At 35.5% G+C, this 24,779-nt stretch overlaps 4 protein-coding genes and 1 long non-coding RNA gene across 7 annotated transcripts; 3 read left to right on the top strand and 2 right to left on the bottom strand.

The window, feature by feature from the left end:
- Positions 1-295: 295 nt before the first annotated feature.
- Positions 296-2,431, top strand: LOC112510101. Its single transcript, XM_025115398.1, has 2 exons — positions 296-1,051; positions 2,108-2,431. The coding sequence occupies exons 1-2, from the start codon at positions 347-349 to the stop codon at positions 2,159-2,161; spliced, it is 759 nt and encodes a 252-aa protein (XP_024971166.1). The 5' UTR covers positions 296-346; the 3' UTR covers positions 2,162-2,431.
- A 3,729-nt stretch (positions 2,432-6,160) lies between these two features.
- LOC112509828 (protein ABIL2-like) lies at positions 6,161-9,936 on the top strand. Of its 2 annotated transcripts, none has more exons than XM_025115004.1 (10): positions 6,161-6,384; positions 7,585-7,714; positions 7,796-7,878; positions 8,107-8,257; positions 8,492-8,591; positions 8,826-8,918; positions 8,999-9,035; positions 9,116-9,201; positions 9,324-9,472; positions 9,673-9,936. In XM_025115004.1, exons 2-10 carry the CDS (start codon positions 7,610-7,612, stop codon positions 9,829-9,831), a joined length of 963 nt encoding a protein of 320 aa, XP_024970772.1. In that variant the 5' UTR covers positions 6,161-6,384; positions 7,585-7,609; the 3' UTR covers positions 9,832-9,936. The 2 variants fall into 2 exon arrangements, with proteins under 2 accessions (XP_024970772.1, XP_024970771.1); XM_025115003.1 differs by having other exon boundaries at positions 8,999-9,044.
- Positions 9,937-10,288: 352 nt separating this feature from the next.
- On the top strand, positions 10,289-15,647 carry LOC112508764. The gene is made up of 3 exons (XR_003068801.1): positions 10,289-10,423; positions 13,467-13,879; positions 14,291-15,647. It is a non-coding gene; the product is annotated as an uncharacterized LOC112508764 (long non-coding RNA).
- LOC112508763 (putative aminoacrylate hydrolase RutD) lies at positions 10,924-18,051 on the bottom strand. The gene is made up of 12 exons (XM_025113508.1): positions 17,972-18,051; positions 17,156-17,308; positions 16,867-17,053; positions 16,102-16,184; positions 15,656-15,756; positions 14,281-14,376; positions 13,438-13,491; positions 13,118-13,266; positions 12,907-13,024; positions 11,831-11,918; positions 11,432-11,672; positions 10,924-11,340 (listed from the first exon to the last, which is right to left on the bottom strand). The coding sequence occupies exons 2-11, from the start codon at positions 17,271-17,273 to the stop codon at positions 11,470-11,472; spliced, it is 1,197 nt and encodes a 398-aa protein (XP_024969276.1). The 5' UTR covers positions 17,274-17,308; positions 17,972-18,051; the 3' UTR covers positions 10,924-11,340; positions 11,432-11,469.
- LOC112508762 (nephrocystin-3) lies at positions 17,711-24,568 on the bottom strand. 2 transcript variants are annotated; one of them, XM_025113505.1, is made up of 9 exons: positions 24,455-24,568; positions 23,430-23,672; positions 22,472-22,712; positions 22,068-22,218; positions 20,869-21,091; positions 20,663-20,754; positions 19,819-19,954; positions 18,826-19,157; positions 17,711-18,298 (listed from the first exon to the last, which is right to left on the bottom strand). In XM_025113505.1, exons 2-9 carry the CDS (start codon positions 23,669-23,671, stop codon positions 18,048-18,050), a joined length of 1,668 nt encoding a protein of 555 aa, XP_024969273.1. In that variant the 5' UTR covers position 23,672; positions 24,455-24,568; the 3' UTR covers positions 17,711-18,047. The 2 variants fall into 2 exon arrangements, with proteins under 2 accessions (XP_024969273.1, XP_024969275.1); XM_025113507.1 differs by having other exon boundaries at positions 18,048-18,298; positions 23,430-23,678; positions 24,455-24,558.
- Positions 24,569-24,779: the final 211 nt, after the last annotated feature.

Below are 24,779 nucleotides of genomic sequence, written 5' to 3'. Positions count from 1 at the left end.
CATGAATTTAACTTATCATGTTGAATTCATAGGAACTGATCTATATTAGTATTGATTTTCAAATTAAATGAATCGAAATCTTTCATTGTGAGAGTAACGGAAACCATATATATTATATATTATATATAGACATGTATATATAATTTCTTTACGATATTAAAGTAAAGTAGTATTTATTTTGAAAAGGAGAAGGTAGTATATATAAAAGTGTAACTCGGGGTTTGGTTTTCTCGTGAAATTGAAGGTGTAGGAGCCTTTCGAATTGAATATGACCCCCACCCCATATAATCCATATATACCCCTGCGAGATGCTTCCGGCCAATCTATACATGATTTTGATAGCCACATGGGATTTCAGCCGCCGCCGGAGTTGTCTACACCTCCTAAACTCTCACTCTATTCACTACCTTCCAAACCACCGACACTGCCGCCCGATGGCCTTACGCCACCACTAAACACCGTGGCCACCATCCCATTCCTATGGGAGGAAGCTCCCGGAAAACCAAGAGCCACTGACGATCCACCCAAGTCCAAAACAGTCAGGTCTCTAGACCTCCCTCCAAGACTCACCACCACCACCACCACCACCACCACCGTCAGTCCTATGAATAACGGTGTTGGAATACAGATTGTACCCTCTCCGACCACCGTATTGAGTGGACCTTATGAAGGCGTGTTATACGGTTCAAACACGCTCTTGGAGTCGCCGGAGAAGGCTCCGGTGGTTTGTAGTAAGAGTAAGAGTAAGGGGAAGATGAGGATGCCTTTGAGGAAGCTAATGAGAAAAGATAGATCGCCAGTTAAGTTCAGTTCATGGAGGTGGGATAGTCTCAAAGATATGGAGGGCGGTAGAATGGAGAGATCGCCGTCGCTGAAGTTGTGTTCATGGAGGTGGGATAGTTTCAGGGATATGGGTGGTGGTGGTTCTTTATGTTCTTCATTTGATGATGGTCAGAAAGCTGTTGATCATTCGGGTGATAAGCTGGGAAAAGTTACAAGGAAAAGTAGCTTCACATTCGCCGGCGATGCTACTAATACTTCTAGCTTCCTCGTAAGTCTCTATCAAACTATTTCCAAAATTCAACCATTTACTTTATCATTTTATAATACTCCATCATTATTTGGATAAAAAATTAATTATCTTGGTTTCCTTAGTTATAAACTAATTTATGGAAAAGTAATTACCGATTTTATGAAATAACCTGGGGAGCATTTTTCCATATATTTTTAATTAAAATTTTAAAATAATCATATAATTTATCAGCTTAATTGTTTTTACTAGTCTTTCGGTAAATAATTAGTTTTTTTTTAACTAATTTATCAAACATAGTCTTAGCTCTCGTGAGTCAAGTATCTTAAAAGATCGATGGTCTAGCTAGAAACAATTTACAACGAAAAGTTTGTCCAGGTAAATCACAAATGGCTTTGCCAAAATGTAGGAAGTTTGCAACAATCGAAATTAGAAATCACAAAATGAACTAAAAAGGTCGAATATATATATATATATATATATGTATGTCTATATATTAGTGTGGTTTATGGTTTTGAGTTATCAAACTCCACGGCATGACATATTTTCTACATTTTTTAAATTTTTTGTTACACGCATACACACATATACATACACACATGTGCATAGATAATAATTTATTATATATGTATTATTTTTGGCCTTTGTGTTTTGGATTTTGAGTTTGTTCCAATATGATAATTGACAATACTAACAAATTAGTTGGACACGTCACAACTCACACGTCCAATTTAGTTTGAAATTTATTTATTTTACTTCTTAGACTATTTTTAATTATGCAATATGTATTTAGAAATTGGATGTATTGAAACTTTTTATTTTATTTGGACCACGGTCACTTTATCATCAATTTTACAATATATTTTTAAACTTATAATTATCGGATTATAAGCACAAAATATGATAGGTAGAAAACAAAAACGTGCACCAAACCACCGCACAAACACCCCTAATAATTTTGCATCTAATCGCTTTAGCGACGTTATGGAATGAAATGGTCTTTTATGCATTTTGGTTGGATTTCTAAGAGGTATTTTTACTGACCGGTACAATTGGTTGCATATTTTAATTGAACAGACGAACATGTTGGGTACCTTTAAAAAGGCAATGCCATGGAGATCACGAAGATAAGGATTGATAACTCACATAACCTCAGGATTGGTGATATGGTTGAATAACATGATGGAGTTGGTATACGAGTGTGCAAAAAGCTTGAAACGAATTATATATATATATATATATAGATGAATGGTGGTGGTTTGTTATAGTGTATCGATGATGATAAAGCAAGTGGTTAGAATTTTCCATGTTTTTGAAGTTAATGGTTTTGGTAGATGGGGTTTGTAAAAGTACGTTTCTAATTGATATATAATGAAAGGTGATTTGGTTTTGACATGAAAATTAAAGATAAGATAGCAACATGTAACGGATGGTGTTGTAAAATATGTCATGTAATAAATCACGACTTTGTGCATCGCAAAAGACCATATATTCAAGACAAGATTACGATCAGCAACGTTTTCACTTGCTACAAATAAAGCTAAGATTTGAATGAAAATGCAAAAAATGCCATTTGTTCAAGGATATATATATAGCAAGAAGAGTAATTACTAATTACTAATTACTAATTACTAATTAATTAGTGATGACAAGTCTTCTCTTCTTGTAATTGAACTTGAAGCATGCTTGCCTCAGCTTCTTTGTTCTTTCTGTCAGTTCCGTCTCCGGAACCTTCTCCATCATCCTCTTGTTCTCTTCAACCATCTCCATCTCCTCTGTTAATCCCATCTCCTACATATATATATATATTTCATTACATCATACATACATACATACATACATACATACATATATAATGACATCATTTGAATTAAAATAAAATTAAAGGGACGCACAATCCATCTTATAGAAGAGCCAAGAATTTGAATACACACGGCAGGGACGCCCGACTCATTTAATGGATGGCTATGGCTATGGCTATGGCTAGGCATGCATGTCTAATTTATAATGTCTTTTTTGATAGCATGCCCCCATTTCTGATCATAGCTGCTATTAACAATGATTGTAACAACTTTGTCGTTAATGATATGAACAAGGCCTGATCAGGTGATGGCAATGCCGAAGCCTGATAGTAGTCCCTTTCTCTTATAAATTTTTTTTAAAGTGAATGATTAATTTGTAGTAAATAATATCAAAAACCTATAATATAGCATTATATATATATATATATATATATATATATATATATATATATATATATACATGCATGCAATGCAATGCAACTAAGGTGCTTAAAAAGGGTATTATAGGAATTTACCTTAACATTTTGAATGAGAGATTTGAGGCTCTTAAGTTTTCTATGAGGCCATCTCTTTATGTTAAGCTCTCTACATCTTTTCTTTAATACCGTCAACCCTACATTCAGTTCCTTAGCTGCCATAACTATCGGCATCTCAAACAGCTTTTCTATCTCTTCCAACTCCAATGACCTCCACCTCCGCCCTGGCCTCCCACCACCATCATCAGCGGCACCAACACTAGCACTAGCCCTACCGTTATAAGCTTCACTTGTAACATAATGGCAGTCATGATCGATTGGCTTAAAATCACCACCTTTAATAATCTCATCTGTGCAACTAAGTAATGGCAAACTATCATCCCATAACTCCCACCACCCCAAATTCCGACCACCGTGATCGCTGGCAGCGGCAGTGACACTGTTATCTTTAATACTTGTAACATGGCAGTCATGATCGATTCGATGAACATCAGTAACGACATAACTTCTGTCATCATCCCACCTCTCCCGCTTCCGACCACCGTGATCGGCGGCGGAAGCAGAAGAAATGTTGGCTTCACCACTTGTCACATTGCAGTCATGAACGATTGGTTTCACATCAGTAATAACATCATTTCTGTCATGATTGCAACTAAATAATGGCAACCCATTATCATCACACCAATCCGATAAGCTTAAATCTTCAAACGGATCAAAATCTTGAAACCCTAACTGATCATAATTAATGTAGTTCTGATGATCAAGCATTTCCATATAATGATCTTGTTCCATTGTTTGATCATCCCTGCAAAAAGCAAACTCCATTAAAACCAAATACGATTCAAACTCATGTATATATAGAAGTAGTTAATTAGGTAAAGTTGGTACCCTGGAAGAGGTGGGTTTTCTTCATCAAAGTGGTGAAACCAATGGAGATGATTGGGGTTTGCAGTTGCAGGTGGATCCATTTGTGATGGAGAGGGGTAAGAATGTGATTTATATAAAGTGGAGGGGGGAGATGGCGATTAATGGGATATGGGAGATACGTGAACATTGAAAATTGTAATGAACTGAAACGAGGCATAACATTTTCCAATTAAGTAATTATTACATATATATTTTCATCATTCATATTTTAATTTTTACATATATTCCACTTCTTTTAGCTAGAATTGATGGATGATATATTTTTTTTCAATTTATTTTTTAACATATAATTATATAATATCCGAGTCCAATCGTATCAAATATATTGTTTGTTTTATCTACTTATAATAATTCAAACTACGGTTATAAAACATATCTGATAGAGAAGATAATCAATTTTTTATATGATAATTTTTATTTTCAATCTTTTAATTAATGTGGGATATTATTCTTCTTCTTTAAAATGAAAAAAATAAATACACTATTTGAGACTAATTTTTGACTTTATGAAAAATGACAAAAACAGGAGATGGTTTAATTGTTATGTAAATATTTAGTGGTTGGTTTAAAAATATATAAATATAAATATGATTAGATTAGGACAAATAATAAATGCGTAAGCTATGTAATCGAGTATTTAAGCCGTCACACGGCATATGCCATGCACGTGCTTCTCACACCAATGATGACAACTCCTCCTCCTCCTCCCGGTGGATCTTCTCCGCCCACCACCACCCTACCCTACCCTACCCTCGCCGCTGCTCCACGTCATCATACTTGAAAATAATTTATATTTCATCAAAAAAGTTTTATTTTGATAATTGTAGTACATTTCCAATTTAGGCCAAAGTCACGGATGAGATTTAGCTCTGCTACAAACTGCACATTTGAATTAAATAGAATCTAAATAACACAAAAGCCAATTATTTATTATTCTTGCCTTTTCCAAATAAATTAAAATATAAGTTATATATAATATAATAAAAAGAGTCGACGGACTCTTCTTGTCTTCTCGGTGCCCGTGGGTGACAGCCTGCACTATGAGTGCTTGCTGCAACGCTTGTTGCCTCGTCTCCAAACCCCCTCTATGGTAATGTATTTAAGAATAAAAAGTATCAATAATACATTTAGGTACCATTTTTCATAGATACTTATATATTTTAATTCGTCATATATATGAATGAAGATATGTTTTTGGTTCTAGATACGAATTTTAATTTTATTAAAAAATTTATCGTCAATGTCTTAATTGATATGTTCTTCTTTTTTTTTTTTTTTTAAATTGTGATATATTATTTCTTTAGTATGTTAGTATATATATCATGAAAAATAATATTGTGTTCATTTATATTATATATATATATATATATGTGATTGGCAATGAACACCTACTAGTTTTGGTTTTCGATTCAACATCTCCAATGTTTGAATCTTAAAGAATGCTACTAATTTATTTAGTCATTGTTTGACAAATATAGCTTATTTTTTAATTTGTGATTTGGATGAATATAAACTAACTTATAGGATTGTGTGATCTAAAACATGTCTTAATCAAATGCATGAAGCATTGCATTGTATAATTGTTTGTGAGTGGATGGTTAATTAAATTCGTATACATAAGACATGTTTTAATTAAAAATAACATAGAAAATATAAAGAAGCGTGTATATTTTCGAATTTAGTAGATATTATTAATTCCTAAAGACCCAAATAAAATATATATGAAATTTGATTGTGTATGAGAACAAGAACAAGAAACTAACAAGTAAAAAGAGAGATTGATGGGTTTTGTTTGTGTCGTATATAAAAAAACCCCAAATTTGCCTTTTCATATTTCTATTTGCATAAACATGAAAATGAAAAAGAAGAGCAAATAAGCAATAGAATAGAGGGATATGCTTATGCTATCCTCCATCATCACTTCCATTTTTCTGCTCCCTTTCTCTTTCTCTTTCTCTCTCTCAAACGCTTCCCAATTTTCATGCATTCTTTTCTTCGACAAACAAACCCACAAAATATGTTGTCTCTTTCTAGTGGTCTCTTCAAAATACTGATAAAAACACACCATTTCATTCTCTGCAAAATCTATGCTTCCATCATAAATAACTGAAGTCGAAAAGGCAGCAGCTTCTTGGGGGGTCCTCATCCGGTAAGCCCAATTCATCTTCTTTACTGGCAAGAAATCATAATCATATTGGGTATATCGATTTCTTGATGATGCTATTTATGTGTTTTCTTCTCTAGTGGCTTATTCTTTATAGTTGATAACACAAGTGTGATTGGTTTTGGTTTCTTGAATGTTACAACTCTCGATTTTTCTTTTTGTGTAATGTTGTTGGGTCAGCAGATCTCTGATTGGTTTAGGTTTAAATTTTTGTGCTTTTTTCTTTTAAAGATTTTTGAAAACCATGATATCCATAGATTAATGGTGCTTCATCTGGCAGCATCCACCCTTAGGATTTCAACTTGGTTATACCCACCACGTTCCAATCATTTGGCAAGCCTAAAGTAATGTTGTTCTGAGTGTTTTTTGTTCTTTTTCTTCAAGAACCAGTTAGATTTAGGGTTTGTTTTTGGGCAAGATTTCATACTTTTGTGGTTTTAAGGAATTGCATTCCATTTTCTGACAAAATGTGGGAATCTGCTTTCTTTCTCTATTTAGGGCATAATGAGAGTGTAATTCTCAAGTTTTTTAAACCTTTTGATGTTTTTAGGAATTTCCTTGAATTGTTTATCTGGGTTTGTGGCACAAGTATTCAAAAAGAATTATTCTTGGCTGCTCTTTATTTTTTTTTAATTTTAAATTAATCATGTAACCAACATGAACTGATTCGCAATGCCCCCTGCTTTAACCAAGAATTCTTGATTCCACGGATCTCTGTCTCCAACTTAAGAATCTTACACTGTTTCTCGAGAGACCCGAGAAACCATGCCCCTGCAGGGCTGAAGTTTCGCCTCTGAGAGACCTGATAATCTCTTAAATGTGACTTAAACGTCCGTTTAGCCGCATCATGAGCTTAGTGGGACTAACAGCTTATCTGGTCGCCTATGAATGACTGTTTGGTAGTGGCTTAATGATATAGAAAGTGGCTTATCCAGTAAGAGCTTCTCGGGGGAGCTTTATGTAGAAAGCCAAGTTTTTTCTAAACTTGCCCCCCAATTTAAAAACATGCTCCTTCCATCTATGATAAAAACCCCCAAACAAAAATCTTCCCCAACCTATATAGACAAATTAATTCACACAGACAACTTTATCCATACGGGAATTAATAGAAAACCAACCAAACAAACCCTTTAGTTTTTGTTCATGGCTGAGGTTAGTTTACTCTGATGTTTGTGATTATTTCAGGTATTTTGGAAAGGAACTCTTTTCCATGGAGACATTATCTTCGTCTGCTTCAATGCCTTTTCCAAGAGAACCGGCTAATTACGATGAGATTGCTATGCACCAAAGCTTGCTATTCTCAGACGGCCTTAAGGCATTTTCCCCCCCTTCTTTTTGTTCAACAACAATCTATAGAGAAACCCGATTAAACTGTATTTGCTGCATTTCCTTTCAGGATTTAAAGAATCTGAGAAAGCAATTGTACTCTGCTGCTGAGTTCTTTGAACTATCATACACCAATGATGACCAAAAGGAAACGTGAGTAATTTGTTAAGTTAACTCGCTCTTTCTTTCCATCGAATCCTTGAGCTAATTTCGTAAAGAAATTCATATCATATCGAATACATTAGGTAATGGGTTTGACCTCAAAAGTCAACATATATCTTTTTTCTTGGATATGGGTTGTAACTAGTCTATAAGGATGTAAACGTTGTAGCTCAATCTTGAAGTTGTCTTCCAAAAAAATTCTTATGAATTTGTTGACAGAGTTGTTGACACATTGAAAGATTATGCCATCAAGGCTCTAGTCAATACGGTGGACCATTTGGGCGCTGTTTCATATAAAGTTAACAACTTATTAGATGAAAAAGTTGAAGAAGTTTCTGGAACGGAGCTTCGAGTATCATGCATTGAACAGGTACTCTTCGATTTCCTCATTTTCTAGTGTTGATATCACACCATCTTGCCATTTTTACATCCTATTGACCTTTCTAGAAAACCCGATAACGCTCAATGATTCAGTAATAAGCAATGTCAAACCAAACGACCCCAGTATATCTCACCATCCCACCTGAATATGTGGGGTCTTGTTGAAGGGGGGGGGGGTCTTGCATTTGTGTCTAATTTTGATTCTACTTGTTTGATGGTGCAGCGACTAAGATCGTGTCAAGAGTATTTTGATCACGAAGGCATCTCCCAGCAGTCGTTGCTAATAAATATTCCTAAATACTTTAAGAGATACGTCTTGCCTGGTACTCGTTTCTATTGGTCGAGTACTTGTGTCCTTTGAGTATTCCAATGTTTGACTATTTGTTAAATATCTACTATACCCTTCAACAAAAAAACAAAATAAACGAATCAAGTGGACCCATTTAAGTAATTTTGATTTGAAAACTTCCCAAAAATAGAAATGTTCCAATTTTCGTTGATTTTTCACTTCCATTCATCGTGGTCATAATGGCTGATGTGTTTTGACTAATATTCAGTTGGAGAAAAGAAGCAAGATGGTGCCAAAACTAAATTAAAGCACCAAGGATGCCTCTTGGATGATGAAGATGATCGGCATGAACATAAGAACGGTAAAGTTTTGATGACATCATCGATTATGAATCAAGATGACGGTGGCTTATTGTTTTCTCAATTTTTTTGGCTTACACAGGAGTTGTTGAAGCTATGATTAGAGAAAAGCGCAAAACGTTAGTCCGGTAAAGCTTCAATCATAACATTAAGTGCATTAAACGGCCATCTTAGCGTTACAATTTTTTTTGAAATGCAGAAAAGGACGATCTCCATCTCCTCCACGGGATTCCCAGCAACCGGAATTGTTTTCCTTTGTTGGCACAGTTGCAAGAAAAGATATTGGTTCGTATATGTTAATTTTGCGTATTCTTGGTGTGTGTAAATGTACCTTTTTGTTTATTTTGATCTGCATGCTTGTTCTTGCATGCTCTTGAACTGATTTTATTTGAAAATCGGTGATTCAGAGCGAAGATCAGTTTCACCACGTCGATTTCCGCTCTTGCGTACTGGATCTTTTTCTAGTAGGTCGACACCAAACTCGAGACCGAGTTCAAGATCTTCGACGCCCAATCCCAGTCGGCCAACAACTCCAACCTCAATCGCGCGGCAACAGGTAAGTTATGATAAGATATCTTCTTTTGGTTCATATTTCCAAACACATCATCCTATTGCATCCAATGCCAAGATGTAGGTCCGTTATTCTAAACCATGGGTGTCTTGGCTAGCTTGCATGCATTTGGACTAACGGGTGATTTCCGTCCACACTCAGCAGCGGGGTTTTGCTAACTTGTTGGTATAATGATATATGTGCAGGGTCGAAAATCAGTTTCAAGTGATAGGAATGGTGATGGAGAGATGCATAAAGAAGCAGATGAGATCCCGAGCAAAAGCAAACGTCTGCTGAAGGCACTGCTGAGCCGAAGAAAGTCGAGGAAAGACGACATGCTTTACACTTACTTGGATGAATACTGAGACCCCTGTAATTGGTTTAAATTTGTTGTTGCATGTGTATTGTATTTAATGCAGATGATTATGTAGATTGTTATTTTTCTAAAAATGGCATTTGATTGTAAGGAAACTCACTCACTTAACCAAGGGGGTGTTTGGGATTGCTTATAAAAACAACTTATTGACTTATTGCGGTGTGACACTGGTAATAAGCATTTTATAGGGTTTGGATAAACTGTTTATATCGGTGTCAAACTGATAGATAATAAAGAGTTTCTGAATTTGGAATAAGTTGATAAAAGGACTTTTTATAGAAAAACATAAGTTGTTTTAAACATCATCATGCGGAATATGTGTGTATATATTTGTGTTCAATGGTTTGATTTATTATGAAAACAAAAATTATTATTAAAAATCAATTTATATAATAAATTTACTCCACATCTTGAAGAAAAGAAGATGGCATATATGATGATGATKATGATGATATAGTACATAGGACGGAGAATATTCCATTTCCGAGTGGGATATTAACATTTCTAGTTTACACACTCAACCGCCTTCTTCCTCAGTCATCACTAACCCTTCTCTCTCTCTCTCATGGGAAATTCATCAGGTAACCTCTCTGCACTTGGCCTATGGCCAATTTTTTTTTTTTTTTTTTTTTATGCTTTTCGTTCTACTTGCCTCCGATTTAGATCTAGGTTTCTGTGAGTTGCTCAGGCTCAGGCAGTATTCAGTGATTTAAGTTTGGAACTCTTGTCTTGATGATGGAATTCAATTCCTTAAATTCCATTCCAAACTGTCGGTATATGGCTTTAACTAGAATCACTTCTTCTCAACCTGTCGTTTACAAGCAAGTCTTCAATTCCTAAAAATGAATCAACATACACGATACACAAACCTACATATGAATTTTAGATGATGCACAGATTTTCTCAACATCTCATTTTACAACAAGTTTGTATCACTTTAATGAGTTGTATTTGAAATACTTTCAGGTAACTTTTAACATATTCACTGCAAAAGCACCACAGTTTATGTTAGTTGATGGTTATTAAGTTAACTGTTGGCTAATAAGTTAGTTGATAGTTGATAAATTAATTAATGAATAAATTAAGCTGTAAAATCATACTTATAACTTCCAGTTTTGCTTTTATGGATTCTACAAGAATTTGTGAATTCCAAAGGCTCAAAGTGTTCAACGTTTTATTCCAGTATTACTATGACAAAACACAAAAAAGATCAACAGCGTTCAAGTATAATCAGGAAGAAAAAAAACAAAGTGAGCCTCGGGCTTTTGCCTTCTGCTCCATAGATTCCCTCTGGCTAGATTATGCCTTATCCTTGCACTTTGGTTGTATATAAAATGCTATACTAATTGGTACGCTTTTGGGTTGATTTCCAATGCCACTTGAACCCCCACCATCGACCTTCTGTATCTGTTTGTATGTATTATGATGTTATGTTGTTTATGCTTTCTGCATTTCGGGATACATCAACTGTCATCCTGGATATGTTCCAGAAATTTACCTGCAGGGTAATTTGGTTTTGGGTGGTTAGATTAGGCTTCCATCCAAGATTATTGGGTTGAATGCACTTGGTTTAAGAATGGATCCCCTACCATTAGACAGACCGGCGTTCCTCAATATAATATCATCATCATGTGAGGGCAGAGCCTACCCTGACTGGCCTTATACGTCTTGGAACTCTTCGTATGTACTCAAATACTAATACAAGGATGCTAAATATGTATAGCATGATGCGGCTCAGCGTTCCAGCAATGCCAGTCATGATAGATCCGTTGTTGCTTCCTCCTTCCACCTTATATGCGTTAGAGGACATCCAGCTCACTGACCAGAAGCCTGAAAATAAAAAAGAGCATAGTGGTTTATTATGATCATTATTCTGGTATTCAAGTTATGCATGTATCACAACTTGTGTTCCATAACTTCTACCAGCCATATGAAGATTTTTAGCCTAATTGAGAACTGGGCTCTTATGTTGACTTGACCAATCTTACCAGTGCTCTTCCCGGACAAATTCGTCCAGTCATGTGGGCTTGTCTTGCCTTCTGATGCCCGTATCAATTCAAGTAGAGCTTCATTGACCTGAATTTGCAATGATGCACAGGTATTAGTGAAACAACACCAGCTTGATTTCATATGTGGCCATGCCAATTTGTCATACACCCAATGCATAAACCATGAGGCAAATGCTGTGGCGAGATCCATAGACCCAATGCATAAACCACGAGGCCCTCACCCAATGTTAAACATCCTCCAACTCAACCTCATTAGCATCGAGAGGCACCTCATAAGAACATCGACATAGAAAGGTAAGAGTCCATCCTACTACCTGAAGGATGCATGGCCTAGCAGGACTCTGAATTATTTGGTGGTCTTAGACATTTCCAAGGACATGACTCCTGATAAGAATAAAGGAGATGCAGAACCAAGGTAGCAGTGTTTGGTAGGGATTAGTAGCTAGTGTACATGTGGACAGGGATTAGTAGCAGTGTTTGAGATAGGCTAGCAAGCGGTAATATAAAAGGAGTGGATCTTGTCCTAATAGTTTCCAGTACTGCATTGCAAGTGGTTTAATGTTTCTTTGCTTGTATTAACATATTTCCCTCTCTTGCGTTCTTCCTATCCTTACTGTCTCAAGACCTGTTTGCATACACACGGTCGATACTTTTTTTCATCCGTCTCATACTCTGCCCTTTCTTTTAAATTATCCAAAACTTCGATTTTTTCCTACTTTTTTTGGTTTCACCCTTGACTTCACAACTTTCTGCAAGCTGGGGGTATGTATGGAAACAACCTCTATCCCCCTTGGGGTAGAGCAAAGGTGCGTGTACATCCTACCCCCAAATTCTTACTTCTAGTGGAATATCTTGGGTGTGTTTCGTTTGGTTCATAAGATAAGCATGATGGCTTACTATGTTACACCAACAAAATAGCTCGAAAAGGAGGGGAACAACTAATTTATGTCACATGATTACTAGTTTATGAAACACAGAATTTAGAAAGTGTCTTATAGTTTTGGTTAAAACGAAACTGATAGCTTGTCAGATAGCAAATTGAACATTATATATACCTCTTTGGTCCTCTCATGACTCACAAGATGACCTCCATGAAGTTCTATCAACCTTGCAAGTGGATATAGTTTCTCTGCAAGCCTCCTTGCATGAGATACTTGCGCAATAACATCAAATCTAAACATCAAAGCACCGTCAGTTTCTAAATAGACACATGGTTGTGAAATGGAAGCATGAAACTATCATCAGTAAGAGATAACTAAGCTATACCTCCCATGAATGATTGATATCAAAAAACCTTCTTTGCGAATCATTTCTAGTTCTATTCGAGAAATTTTGTGTGTCCAACAGGCATTAATCTGACCATCAAACCCATGATTTGATTGCATCCCACTTGCTGATATCGCTTTAACATATTCCTGAAGAATGTTTGATCAAGAACCAATGGTTTGTAATGCAATTTTTTAGAATCTACCTCAAGATTCTTTTTTTAATTGTAAAAACATGATAAAATAGTTGAGCTGCCGAATGTTGGTTCATTAGTGTTCCAGATAACATAATATGTAAGTACATCCGCATTCAATTCTTACTTGGTATAGTATTGCTCTTCTTGTTTCAGGTCCAATATATTCTTCAAGATATTCCTGCACGGCAGAAAATACAAATTGTTAGCATCATAGCAGGAAGAATAACATCTCTGCTTTTCAAATCAGAGAAGTGAGTCCATGAAGTGATTTTAGTGTTAGAGACAAAGAACCAAAAGGATATGAAGCACTTCAATACTAAAGAATTTAGGGCTAAAAGACTAATGCCAAATCTTCCCTCTGCCACCTCATCAATCATGCCTTAAAAACACATACTTCTTCCAACCAACAAAATACAAGCATTCGAGACGGAAGACGAGAAGCCGGCCAAGCAGTTGCTTTTAAAAAGGCAAGCTGATGAAGAATACTAACAGTGTCAAGACTTCAGTTGAGGAGAGCTGTTCACAAGTAGTGGTTATGAGCTCTTTCTTATTCCGGTTCAGAAGAGGTAATTCACTAGTGGTCAAATGTCTAAAATGTCTTTCATTTGAACAAAATAAAGTGAGCACGTAAACTAAAATAAAAGCTAGAAATATCAAGCAACAATTACTAACGGGTAAAAAAGGTAAATTCAGATGGAAAGCTTACCAAAAAGAACATTGGCTTTTTTTGGAACAAACCGAAAAAGAAAGTGTTGGAGGAAGATTTAGGTTCTATTTGTCTTTGGTCTTTTAACTTCCGATTTCTAGGTCCCAATTAGATGATTGATGTGATTATAGGTATCCATTATATTTTAAATAAACATACCAACAAAGCGGACAGAGAGCATAGTTCACGCAAAACAGTTGTTTTTGTCCTCTTTTAAATATCCCATGAACTATTTCTACATTACAAAAGTCATATGTCAACCTGTGTGTAGTGAGTGTCTAGGTCAACGGCTGCTCTTTGCTCTGGAGTTTTCGCCCTCAAGAATCGAATTGCAATGGAAAAAGTTCGACGATCAAGCTGCAAAAAGGAAAAAGAAATTGAGACATGAAGTAGGAAGCACCAGGTCTGCAAGCTGAAGAGAATTTCTTTCAAAACAAGGCCTGCTGCTAATTTGTAAAACATTATAATTCCTTTATATTCGTATATTGTCGTCATATATCAATTTTTAAATCGTATCCACCATGTATGTGCACTTGAGATGACTTTCTTTAATGTAATACCTTCAGAATCTAGTTTCTACTTTCTAGGAAACTGATTGTATTTTATCTGGAATGACAATGCAGAAAGCAATAAGCAGCAGCTAAAGACAAGTAGATCAGGTTCAATCTTGTGCCTTCAGTTACTATACTCTTGTTACCTTTTCTTGTTCATGACATTTGCATATAGCTATGTTAAAAATAAACCAACTTCAGATATTCAGATAAGAAAAATACCAGTTCCAGATTATTCTATAGAATTGCTCAATCAGTAACTAATGACTTAAAAGCTATGTTCCTTACATCATATCATGGTTAATAAATACATAGGCTACGATCCCTTGGTAGGAGTTAGATTGACAAAATATGTTATCACTTATTCCAAACATACCAGGGAGATTACTTAAAAGACAATTATGTTATTTCCTTAGGCGATAATTAGCCAGGGAAAGGCAATCCTGATATTACCTTAGGCAACTACTATATTTCCTTAACAAGAAGCTCTATAAGATAGGTTAGGAGGATTGAGGAATTAGGAGGTATGCTTAATTTGATAGAAGTTTACTGAATATTTGGTTATGCATCTAGGAGAGAAGCTTAACTCTCAAAAGCAAGTTATTTTGATATTCAATGGGTAAAATGCATCAAAATGCAACAAAGTTTGGTTTAGTTCATATTTAGTGTAATGAATGATTTTTTGCAATTGATGTAACAAAGTTTCAATATTTCCTATTTTATACCTAAATTGACCAGTAAGCTACTTATCTTGTAACATTTGATAACATATGAAATGTTTATGAAAGAGTTGCATCGAAGTGGAAGATAAATATAACATTCACGTCATCAGATGTTATATTACATAAGAAATTTTCAAAACTTTATTACATTGATTGAGAAATTTTGAAGCTTTATTGCAATAAATAGGAATTGTTTGAGAAAAAAAAGTCTTTGTTACACTGAATAGGAATTGACGCACTTAGTTGTATTTTGATGCATTTTGACCTTCTTCAATCGTTGTTTATGATCAATAAAGCATTTGGGTTCTACCAAAAGCTCATTAAACAGGAATCCAAGTAGTGCCAACCAAAGATAAGTTGTACCTTGGGAAGACATTCATAGCCTCCACCAGTTACATTCAGTAGAGCCAAAGATAGAAGTCTATCTGGGAAAACGGCAGCCAGTTTGGAAGCTATCATACCACCTGCGTAATAGAAATAAACTCAAGCAAAAAATCTTATGTCCAGCCAAAAAAAATCATGCTTCCCTCCATGTAATCCTAAAACATCACTATACTTACAAACTCAGTTCTAAGATTCATATATGTTCAAATAGGCAATGCATTAAATCACATTTTGTCAATGAACTGAATAGCATAGTTGACAATAAACAAGCTTGTGAAATATATAATAGAAACAAAAACACATAGTTTTTGCAACTTTTAGAACAATTTCCAATCAAACACCTTATAGTTTCAGGAAACGAACTATATCCAAGAAAATCGTAGCTAATGATGACATAAAACATAAATCTATAACTTGTGACTAACCCATTGAGTGACCAACTACATGAGCTTTCTTCCAACCCAAATGGTCCATCAGAGCAATTGCATCTTTAGCCATGATCCTCGTTCTGCAGCCAGCATACAAGTTATATTCCGTTACTCAAAGCACACACACACATATATAATACATATATGTGGTAATCGATAGTCCATCCAGCCTAAATTGCAGAGCAATATACCCGTTTAATTTGAGAGAGGTAGAATACCAAAACCACATTTTATTCTTTAAGAAAACAAAACCAAGCCCAACTGATCCCAATAGTCCAACAAGACTTATTAGCAATTAAAGACCTCCATAAAAGCTAAAAGGTTGAAATAAAACCAAATGGCAAGTAAAGAAGAACAGTTTTATCCTGCGCACCACATATATCAGCTATGAGCTACCAAACAGTAACTCCCTTGAGCTGCAAATAATCCCTTTAACTCAAACATAACTTTTAGAATGTCAAACGAAGATCAGTCCTATAAGCCAAGTTGACACTCGTAGAGATAGGGATATCCATCTTGCTGCCAGCGACAACCATCACCACTCCTCCCAAATCTAGTGATGCAAATTACAGTTTTCTAAAAGGAGGGTGTGAATTTTAGGTTTTATTTTTTCTCCAAAAGAAATCTCAAATTCAAGTAAAGTAGCAAAATAAACCCAAAAAGAAGATGATAAAAATACCTCATAATCATAGAATAAGCAAGATAAACCCAAAAAAAGATGATACAAAGCATTAAAGATAACAACTATAGCGAGATCCTTACGTATATTCTGATTTTTTTGTTGGTATGGAGCTACGACCTACTCCTCGATTGTCAAAAACACACACCTCTATACCCTTGGGATTGTACCCATCGTCAAAAGAGCTCCGATTATCGTCGTCGTTTGGTTTTAGCGTCCCAATGAGCCCCTCGATTTGTGGGTTCCACGAATTATGGGTGGCAGCCAATCCTGAGATAGACACAGAAAAGTCATATCAGAAGTTCAATAGGATTATGGTTTAGGGAAGGGAAGAAAGATAGAGATAGGAATAGGAATAGGAATCGGAAATACCTATGATCATTAGAATTTTGACGGGGCCAGCGCCGTAGGTTCGGTAGAAAATCTTTATACCATTGTTGATAACTGCATCGACACCGGTCTGGTAACTTCCGACGTCGCAGAGCGGCATCGTTTGTTCCCTCACAGAATTTTCAGTAATGATGACTTTGGTGAGAGAGAGAGAGAGAGAGAGAAGGGAGGTGTGAAATTATTAGTATTTTAAAGGAAAATAGCGGAAGAAATATACTAATCTGGAACGGTATTAGAATTCGAAAAGCAGAAAATAGAATCATTGTGTTCTTTGTTTCCTGGTCCAATCCATATCAAAAAAAAAAAAAAAATTAATTGTCGTTTCGAAAAGCATCATATATTTTCTCAATTATAAAAAGTTGTGTTCTTTAAGTTTTGGGTAGAAAATTAGGTATCCTTTCATATTCAAGTTTTATGTAGCTTTGAATTTAGTGGGTATTGCTTTCCATTTCCTCATTACAATTGATTCATGAAGACAAGCATCATATCTATTAATGCTCTCTAGACTCATTCCAAGTCCCTTTTACGTGCTTATTCTTGTTTGTGTGAATCTGCATTGTTTATTAGACCAACCTTTAAGTTATAATAATCTTCACCTTTTGATAAAATTTCCATTTAAAAAAAAACCCCCATTTTTGTAGGTTAAAAGATCAAAAGAGCCTTCAATACAATTGATAGCCGTTTCTATTACTTTGCATGTCTTGATTTCTATTTGGGTTCCTGTTTAACATACTTGCAAATTGCAATCTCTATTTTCATTGATTCTCAAAAGTATATCAAAACATCCATAGGTTTTACCTTTTCACCCTCTTACTATGCAACTTCAATGTTTCAAATGAGAGATGTTAGACAACAAGTCTAACAAATTCATTCATTAATATTGGACTTGCTGCTTAAATTTATTTCTGAGTAAAGACAATCTCCTTTGAAAAGGGAACTTCTGATCCTTGATCCCCAGTTTCTCCATGTAAAATACAATCTTCTTCAAGGTTTCAATCACTTGTTCACTTTCATGCCCAAATGCTTTTTCTTGTATGCTCAGATTCCTCTTCAGCAGCTCCAACATCTCACCATCATCTCTTCCAACTCTTTTCTGAATGCATATTAAACACTCCAATGCTTCCCCTGATAATACAACATATGTAAAATTATGGTATACAACATACATACACAACTCTAAGGTGCGTTCAGTAATTTACTAATCTTGTTCCTTCTCCTTGATTTTTGTCCCTCTCATTCCTGTCCTATCCTATCCTGGTTTAAACGTCTAACAACAAATTATCGGGAAATTTACATAAATAGCCAAATTCTTACGCATAAAGCTCATGCATATGTGTAAGAATTGGTTTTTGGCAAAAAAAAATAAGAATCTTTACGAGGATTGGCTATTTAATGAAATTGGTTCCTAACATGGCTATAAAGTGAAAAGAGTTGCGTGAATTGGCTATTTTTGTCAATTTCCCTAAATTCTTAATATGCTCAAGTTTCATCCCATTAAGGTGGCTTTCACTAATTATTTCTGTTTTGCTTGGGTAACTTTTCAGTTTATATTTAGTCTCCATTTCTGCTTGACATCAATTGTTTCGATAAAAAACTTATATTGCGTTTTCCAGAAGAAAGAAAAAAATAAGTACAAGGCTGGAGCAGCTTACCAACGTGTAAAGAGGCATTTCCAAATGCTTTCTCACGAATCTGCAACACCTCAAGCGCCATTTGCTCGGCTTCTTCATCCTGCTTCAGGTTATAGAGAGTTACAGCCAGCTGTAACATTGCAAAGGTGATGGAGGGATCATCAGGGCCCACAGTCTTTTTCAAGATTTGTAAACTCGATCTCAGGAGGCGCTCAGCTTCCACGTAATTCTTGGATCGTGAATATGAGGTTGCCAGATTTGTAAGGTGGGTGACAAAACTAGGATCTTCTTCTCCTTTGTATTTCTTGGTGATGGACAAGCATTCCTCCAGAAGCTGTCGGCCTTCCTTTTCTCTGAAAATAACACGAGGACACTAGTAATGAAGACAAGAGAACTTCAGTTGTATTCTATTTTGTACTTATTTTACTTGACAAACGCGTTTTTAACCTACATGACATTAGTTGATTTTGATGCGACACTTTTCCCACTTAATCAAGAATTACAATATACTTGACAAAGTGACATCTACGTCATCAATAGTTACAAAATCTACCCGTTATCGGTCAAAATGGGGTACGAAATAGAAAAAAGTTAACGTTTGTTACACTAAGGGTCTGTCTGTTAGCAGCTTAACGAGCTTAATGTGGCTCACAGCTTATTCGTCAGCTATACATGATTGTTTGGTAGTGGGTTAATGATATAAAAAGTGGCTCATTCAGTAAGTTTCTAGGGGAAGTTCTATGCAGGAGGCCAAGTTTTTTCCAAACATTCCCCTCCTAATTAAAAAAAATTCCTTCCATTTATGAGAAAACCCTCCCAAAATAAAAACTTTCAGCTCTATACAGACAGATTAATCCACACAGACAGTTTTAACTATTCAAGACTCGATGGAAAACCAACCAAACAGCCCTTAAATAGAAACTAGGTAAACTTTGTTGTATTCTGACGCAATATGGCAGGTACTTTATGTGTAGATTGACTTCATGTGAAACAACTCAGAGAAATAAATCATACCTTCCTACTACATGAAGCAACTCTGCTAAGTCAATCCTTGTCTTCTCCAATATGCTGTCATCTAAATTCATACTTTCTGAATGCTCCAGCACCTGAAGAGCATCCCTGTACAGGTCGATGGCTGCTTCTGCGTCTCCTGTTATTAAAAGCACAATCAAATTTCATATAAAATACATTTGTTTTCTGATTGAATCAATAAAACTGAGAACCAACTTTCTGAGTTTCCTACAGAGTAAAAGAGGTAAACTTTTAGCTCGAGAATTGGGAGAATTGTGAATTATTTTATCAACTGCATCTACAATGGAAGTTAAGGTGAGAAGCGTAAGAAGGAATCTGGACCCTTGATCACTTTTAATCTCACCCCCACCCCATGAATTGCGCTTCTCACGGGAATTGATCCGATTCATCTCGGTGCACCGAAATTAGTGTTGATTTTTAATTAGGATTGATCAAGGTTGGAGATCCTTTCTTAGGGGCCGTTTACCAAACGCTTACTCAGGTAAGTGCTTGCTAAATCACATTACCTTACCGGATGAATATGACAAAGACCAAGAATCTTACTCGGTAAGAGCGAATGCAAGGACCTAGAGTCTTACCCGGTAAGTAATGGAGACGATTCTTACCATGTTTAACACTTACCGGGTAAATTGTTGCATACGATGTCATTTTGATGGACTAAAATCTTACCCGGTAAGTAAGTGATAATGTTAAACTTTACCAGTAAACGCTTACCAGGTAAGTGTTTGGTAAACGGCCCCTTACCCTTCTCACCATAACTTTCATTCTCACCAAAACCCAACCCGATATATATTCGGAAAAAATAAACAAAAAAACAAGAACTTGCCTTTTGCACATTTTGCATTGGCTAGAGAGCACATGCCCATTCCGACTCTTTCGTCATCTTTTCCATATAACTTGGTGTAAATGCCTATGATTCTAAGCTTAACCAAGAGAAGAAATGAGTGAAACCAAAGATCAGATCAGTTCTATTCATATTTATAGATAAAAGGAAAGATATCATATGCATGAGTTTTGTATAAAAAGAACAACCTCAAGAAAGCGGTTCCGGCATCTTCAGCCTTTCCTTCTTCCATTAAAAGATTGCCGAGAGCGTTCAAAGGTACCACTAGTTCCTTGCTTTCGGCTCCCATATTAGACTCCAATATAGAAATAGCACGATGGTACATATCGATTGCCTTTGTCGCTCTACCAGCAGAACCAAGAGCCTTGCCCATCCCCAATAATGGCATAACAAGATAAGTGCTATTAACTCCTAAAACAAGTTAACACAAAAACAACACCCCAAACAATCACCACCAAATACATTGAAAAGTAACTAGTAAAAGCTAAAGAATAAGTAACAGCCATCAGGCCAATAAATTCAACACGACAACCAAGTAGTGAAGAATATTTCCATTAGACTACGTTTGGCAAACTAGCTGATAAGCTAGTTGTTGACTAATAAGCTAGGAAATTAGCTGTTAGCCGATAACTAATCATGTTTGGCAAAAACTAGTTGATAAGCTAAATGACAATGTAAAATGGAAGGACATGTTGAAAAATTAATAGGAAAAGTATAAAGGGTATTATTGAAACATTGAAACACTAAGTAGCTTTTCAAAAAGCTAACTTAAGGCCAACCAAATGGGATTTTTTCAAAAAAACAAGAAAACAAGCGAGCTTACGGTTGGCAAAGATGGGCTTAAGAGTAACATCCACGGTAAAATTCAATACCATCAGATTGCTTTTATAAGTCATCATTAATAAGTTCCAGACACATAAGAACCAATCAAGTGGAACCTTACGTGTGGCTTACAGATACAAATATTAGCATGTTTCTTCACAGTTTACCAAGTGGGTAACTTGATCATATGGTTAGAGGAGATCCAGGATTTAGTTAAAAGAATTACCCATCAGTTTTAAACATATTCTTCAAGATAATTATGTTTTAATCTACAAAAATAACTTTAGGCTGTTCGCTGCAAGTAAAGGAAAACCAAATCAAAATGTGCCTACAATGAAATAACTCAAACATCAACGGAACTAACAATCAGTACATCAAAATATTAGATGGAACCAAAAGGTATTAGCCCAATGGTACTCACGTTACTGGTAGATCCCAACCTCCTGGAGATCAAGGGTTGATGCCTCACCAAAGGTGATGAGTTTATGTAAGATTTGCCACGTATAAAATATACTTGCAAAAACAAATATTAAATGAAAATGAAAAAAACAAATTTCAGACTTACCGTGATTTCTCTCCGTAATTTCAAGGGATCTCTTGTATAAAAGCATGGAATTCTCAAACCTCCCTAAAGCCGAGTACATACTCCCCATGTGCGTCAGTATTGAATCAAGCAGAGGCTCATCATCCCTCAAATCATGTACAACCTCGTCCAACTGGAGCACAAAAGAATTATACAGTTTATATATAAAAAAGAATATATATATATATATATATATATATATAAAGTTGATTAGATTAAAACAATGGACAATTATAATCAAAGGAGGACAAAGTACTCTTAGGAGTATATATACACCAAATTCCACTAGATAATACTCAAGTCAACATGAGATATCCGTGAATCACGTGAAGATATGTGACAAATGAGCATAAAATATTGATTTGTGGTGCAATGATGTACAGTACCATATTTAAGACAGACTCAACCATCTTCAAGTCTCCGATAGCCATGTAACCCAAGGCTATGACGTCCAGAGTAGCAGCTTCTTCTATGGTTTTGCCTCCTGCAATCATTTCTTCTCTCACAGCTTCATAATTTGCTTCAAGTAGATCTAGGGCATCACCTTTATTCCCCATACTTATCATGCTTTTAATTTCAGAAAACAGTTCTTCTAACTTCGTTTCAAGGTCTCCTCCCAAGTGTTTTCTTCAGCCATCAAAGAACATGTTAGAGCTGTGCTAGCATGCATGAATAGTAGCCTAAAATCGAACTCTAGTTGTGCAAAAGTATAAATGTTTTAAGCCTTTCCACACCTCAGCAAATTCTATACATATCAGCAGAAGCATAAAAAATGTATACCTATCTTAATACAGTTACAAGAAGATCGAAAACAAGGTCTCACTACAACAAAATCAGCTTTATAGGACAAGAAATATGTCTAAGTGTCCTAATAGGACTTACATTTATGGAACCAAGCAATTGTACGTCCTATGTAAAGGTGTTACAATAAGTTGATAGAATGCTTTTGGGCGTCCTAACAAGTTCCTCAGGCTGCTTTTGAAAATAAGTGTCCTATTAGTCTTTTATATGACATTATTTGAAAATGTCTCTTATAAAAACAATTGTCTTGTAAAAAGAAGTGTTCATAGAGCACTTCTAAAAAAGTGTCCTATAAAACAGTCCATAGAGGCATTTAGACATACTTGGCGTCCTATAAAGCCGATTTTCTTATAGTGTCTAATTCAAAAGCCAGGGTGTTCAAAGGCTTCTATACCCTGCAGGACAGGTTTAAGTTCACCAACCTTGACAAGAAAAACACGCCAATACATGAGGGCTCCAACAAGTGTAAACAGCTAAATATTTGAAAAATAAGTCATTGGGTTATCCAACTAATATTTCACACAAACATATATGAGTTCGCACCTTTGAGATTTATCTGAACCACTAACAATGGGAGAAACTTTATTTCCATGCTTTGTGCCACCTACATGCAATGATTTGGTAGTTGCGTAACATCTAAACACCAAGCACCGATAAGATAAAGATATCCCACCCGGCACCACATACAACCTCGTGTTACATTTTCCTTTTGGGGGATGAAGAGAGAAATCAATGATGCTTTTCTGTAACAAGTCTGAGTGAATGCTTGGACACAATGCACTCATCCTGAAACTTTCCACTTTAGGTAAGAACATCCGTGAAACCAAATTGCAAATGCTCAATAGGAATCAACATATGCAAGTGCTCAGATAAAACAAAAATAAACTGTCAATGATCATGAATTGAGGTATTAACACAGTAATATGCATTATACACATAAAGGAATCATAATCAATCAACTTTACATGCTGATAATTGATTTAAATCGTGTCATTGTTGTAAATAACAAGCTGCAAATGTGTCACACACATTTGATCAATTTAATAGGTTTTTGCCACAAGGCCCACAACCTAACCACCATTGAAAGAATGAGGCCTTCCGGACAACTTGTGAAGTGTAACCTACTAATTTCCAACTTAGTTGTTGGCTAAACAAACCATATCAATTTTATGTTGGAAATCAGCATGTCTGAACTCAATGTTCCCAAAGTATGTCCAAGGAAACGGGATGCAATAAAATAAACTTTTACACGAATTTTTCAACTTCTATTTCCTGAATTCAACGCAAGTGCTGGTAATTGATGAAGATAGCATAAATCAAATAATAGAAAATAAGAAATGCGTCAAAATCAACCACGCTTTTATCTCATCGGCAAAACAAAGTATCTTCAATTAAATTCGAATAAAATTACAGACATTAACAAAATTATTCATCGTTAGAAATTCCAGTGGAATTCAACAAGATAAATTTAGCAATCAACTCCAATCACCAATAAGATTACTACAGATAAGGAGCAAGGAAAAACCAGAATGGGTGAGTGCGTGCATATAAGCATACAAGATACTTACAGTATCCGGATTAGCTAGGTTCGGTGCGACTACGAAAGGAAACGTGGTGGACGGTGGCGCAAGGCGGTTCTGTGGGGGGATCCCTTCCGAGGTCGTGAAATGTTTCAGATGACATTTGTCGAACTATAAGTGTACAGATTGGATATGAAAATTTTAGCTTTATTATTTTATCTTATTCGATAATATCATCAAGCAAGAGCGTTTTACTACCGAAAAAGCAAGTTAATGACTCTTATACCCCTTAATGTATTTTTATCATAAAAAATTGCAATGCAACCGAATATAAAACAAAATAAAAAATCAATGCAGTTCATTAAAATAAAAA

Source organism: Cynara cardunculus (genome assembly GCF_001531365.2).
Source record: "Cynara cardunculus var. scolymus isolate 2C chromosome LG 3, CcrdV1, whole genome shotgun sequence".
Taxonomy (NCBI): Eukaryota; Viridiplantae; Streptophyta; class Magnoliopsida; order Asterales; family Asteraceae; genus Cynara; species Cynara cardunculus.
Note: the sequence above shows the minus strand (reverse complement) of the source record. Positions and strands in the feature narration are given on the sequence as shown.

What these genes read in the sequence shown, in the direction of transcription:
- LOC112508762 (XM_025113505.1), bottom strand. Translation starts at nt 23,671, where the DNA reads ATGAGTGCATTGTGTCCAAGCATTCACTCAGACTTGTTACAGAAAAGC. An exon ending in CAATGCAAAATGTGCAAAAG is followed by an intron (nt 19,955 to 20,662) that starts GCAAGTTCTTGT and finishes TTTTAATAACAG; the next exon opens with GAGACGCAGAAGCAGCCATC. An exon ending in AAATGCCTCTTTACACGTTG is followed by an intron (nt 18,299 to 18,825) that starts GTAAGCTGCTCC and finishes TTGTATTATCAG; the next exon opens with GGGAAGCATTGGAGTGTTTA.
- LOC112508763 (XM_025113508.1), bottom strand. Translation starts at nt 17,273, where the DNA reads ATGCCGCTCTGCGACGTCGGAAGTTACCAGACCGGTGTCGATGCAGTT. An exon ending in CAAAATTCTAATGATCATAG is followed by an intron (nt 17,054 to 17,155) that starts GTATTTCCGATT and finishes TGTCTATCTCAG; the next exon opens with GATTGGCTGCCACCCATAAT. An exon ending in TTTGTCCGGGAAGAGCACTG is followed by an intron (nt 11,673 to 11,830) that starts GTAAGATTGGTC and finishes TTTTATTTTCAG; the next exon opens with GCTTCTGGTCAGTGAGCTGG.
- LOC112510101 (XM_025115398.1), top strand. Translation starts at nt 347, where the DNA reads ATGGGATTTCAGCCGCCGCCGGAGTTGTCTACACCTCCTAAACTCTCA. An exon ending in CTAATACTTCTAGCTTCCTC is followed by an intron (nt 1,052 to 2,107) that starts GTAAGTCTCTAT and finishes TTAATTGAACAG; the next exon opens with ACGAACATGTTGGGTACCTT.
- LOC112509828 (XM_025115003.1), top strand. Translation starts at nt 7,610, where the DNA reads ATGGAGACATTATCTTCGTCTGCTTCAATGCCTTTTCCAAGAGAACCG. An exon ending in GAGTATCATGCATTGAACAG is followed by an intron (nt 8,258 to 8,491) that starts GTACTCTTCGAT and finishes TTGATGGTGCAG; the next exon opens with CGACTAAGATCGTGTCAAGA. An exon ending in TAAGAGATACGTCTTGCCTG is followed by an intron (nt 8,592 to 8,825) that starts GTACTCGTTTCT and finishes ACTAATATTCAG; the next exon opens with TTGGAGAAAAGAAGCAAGAT.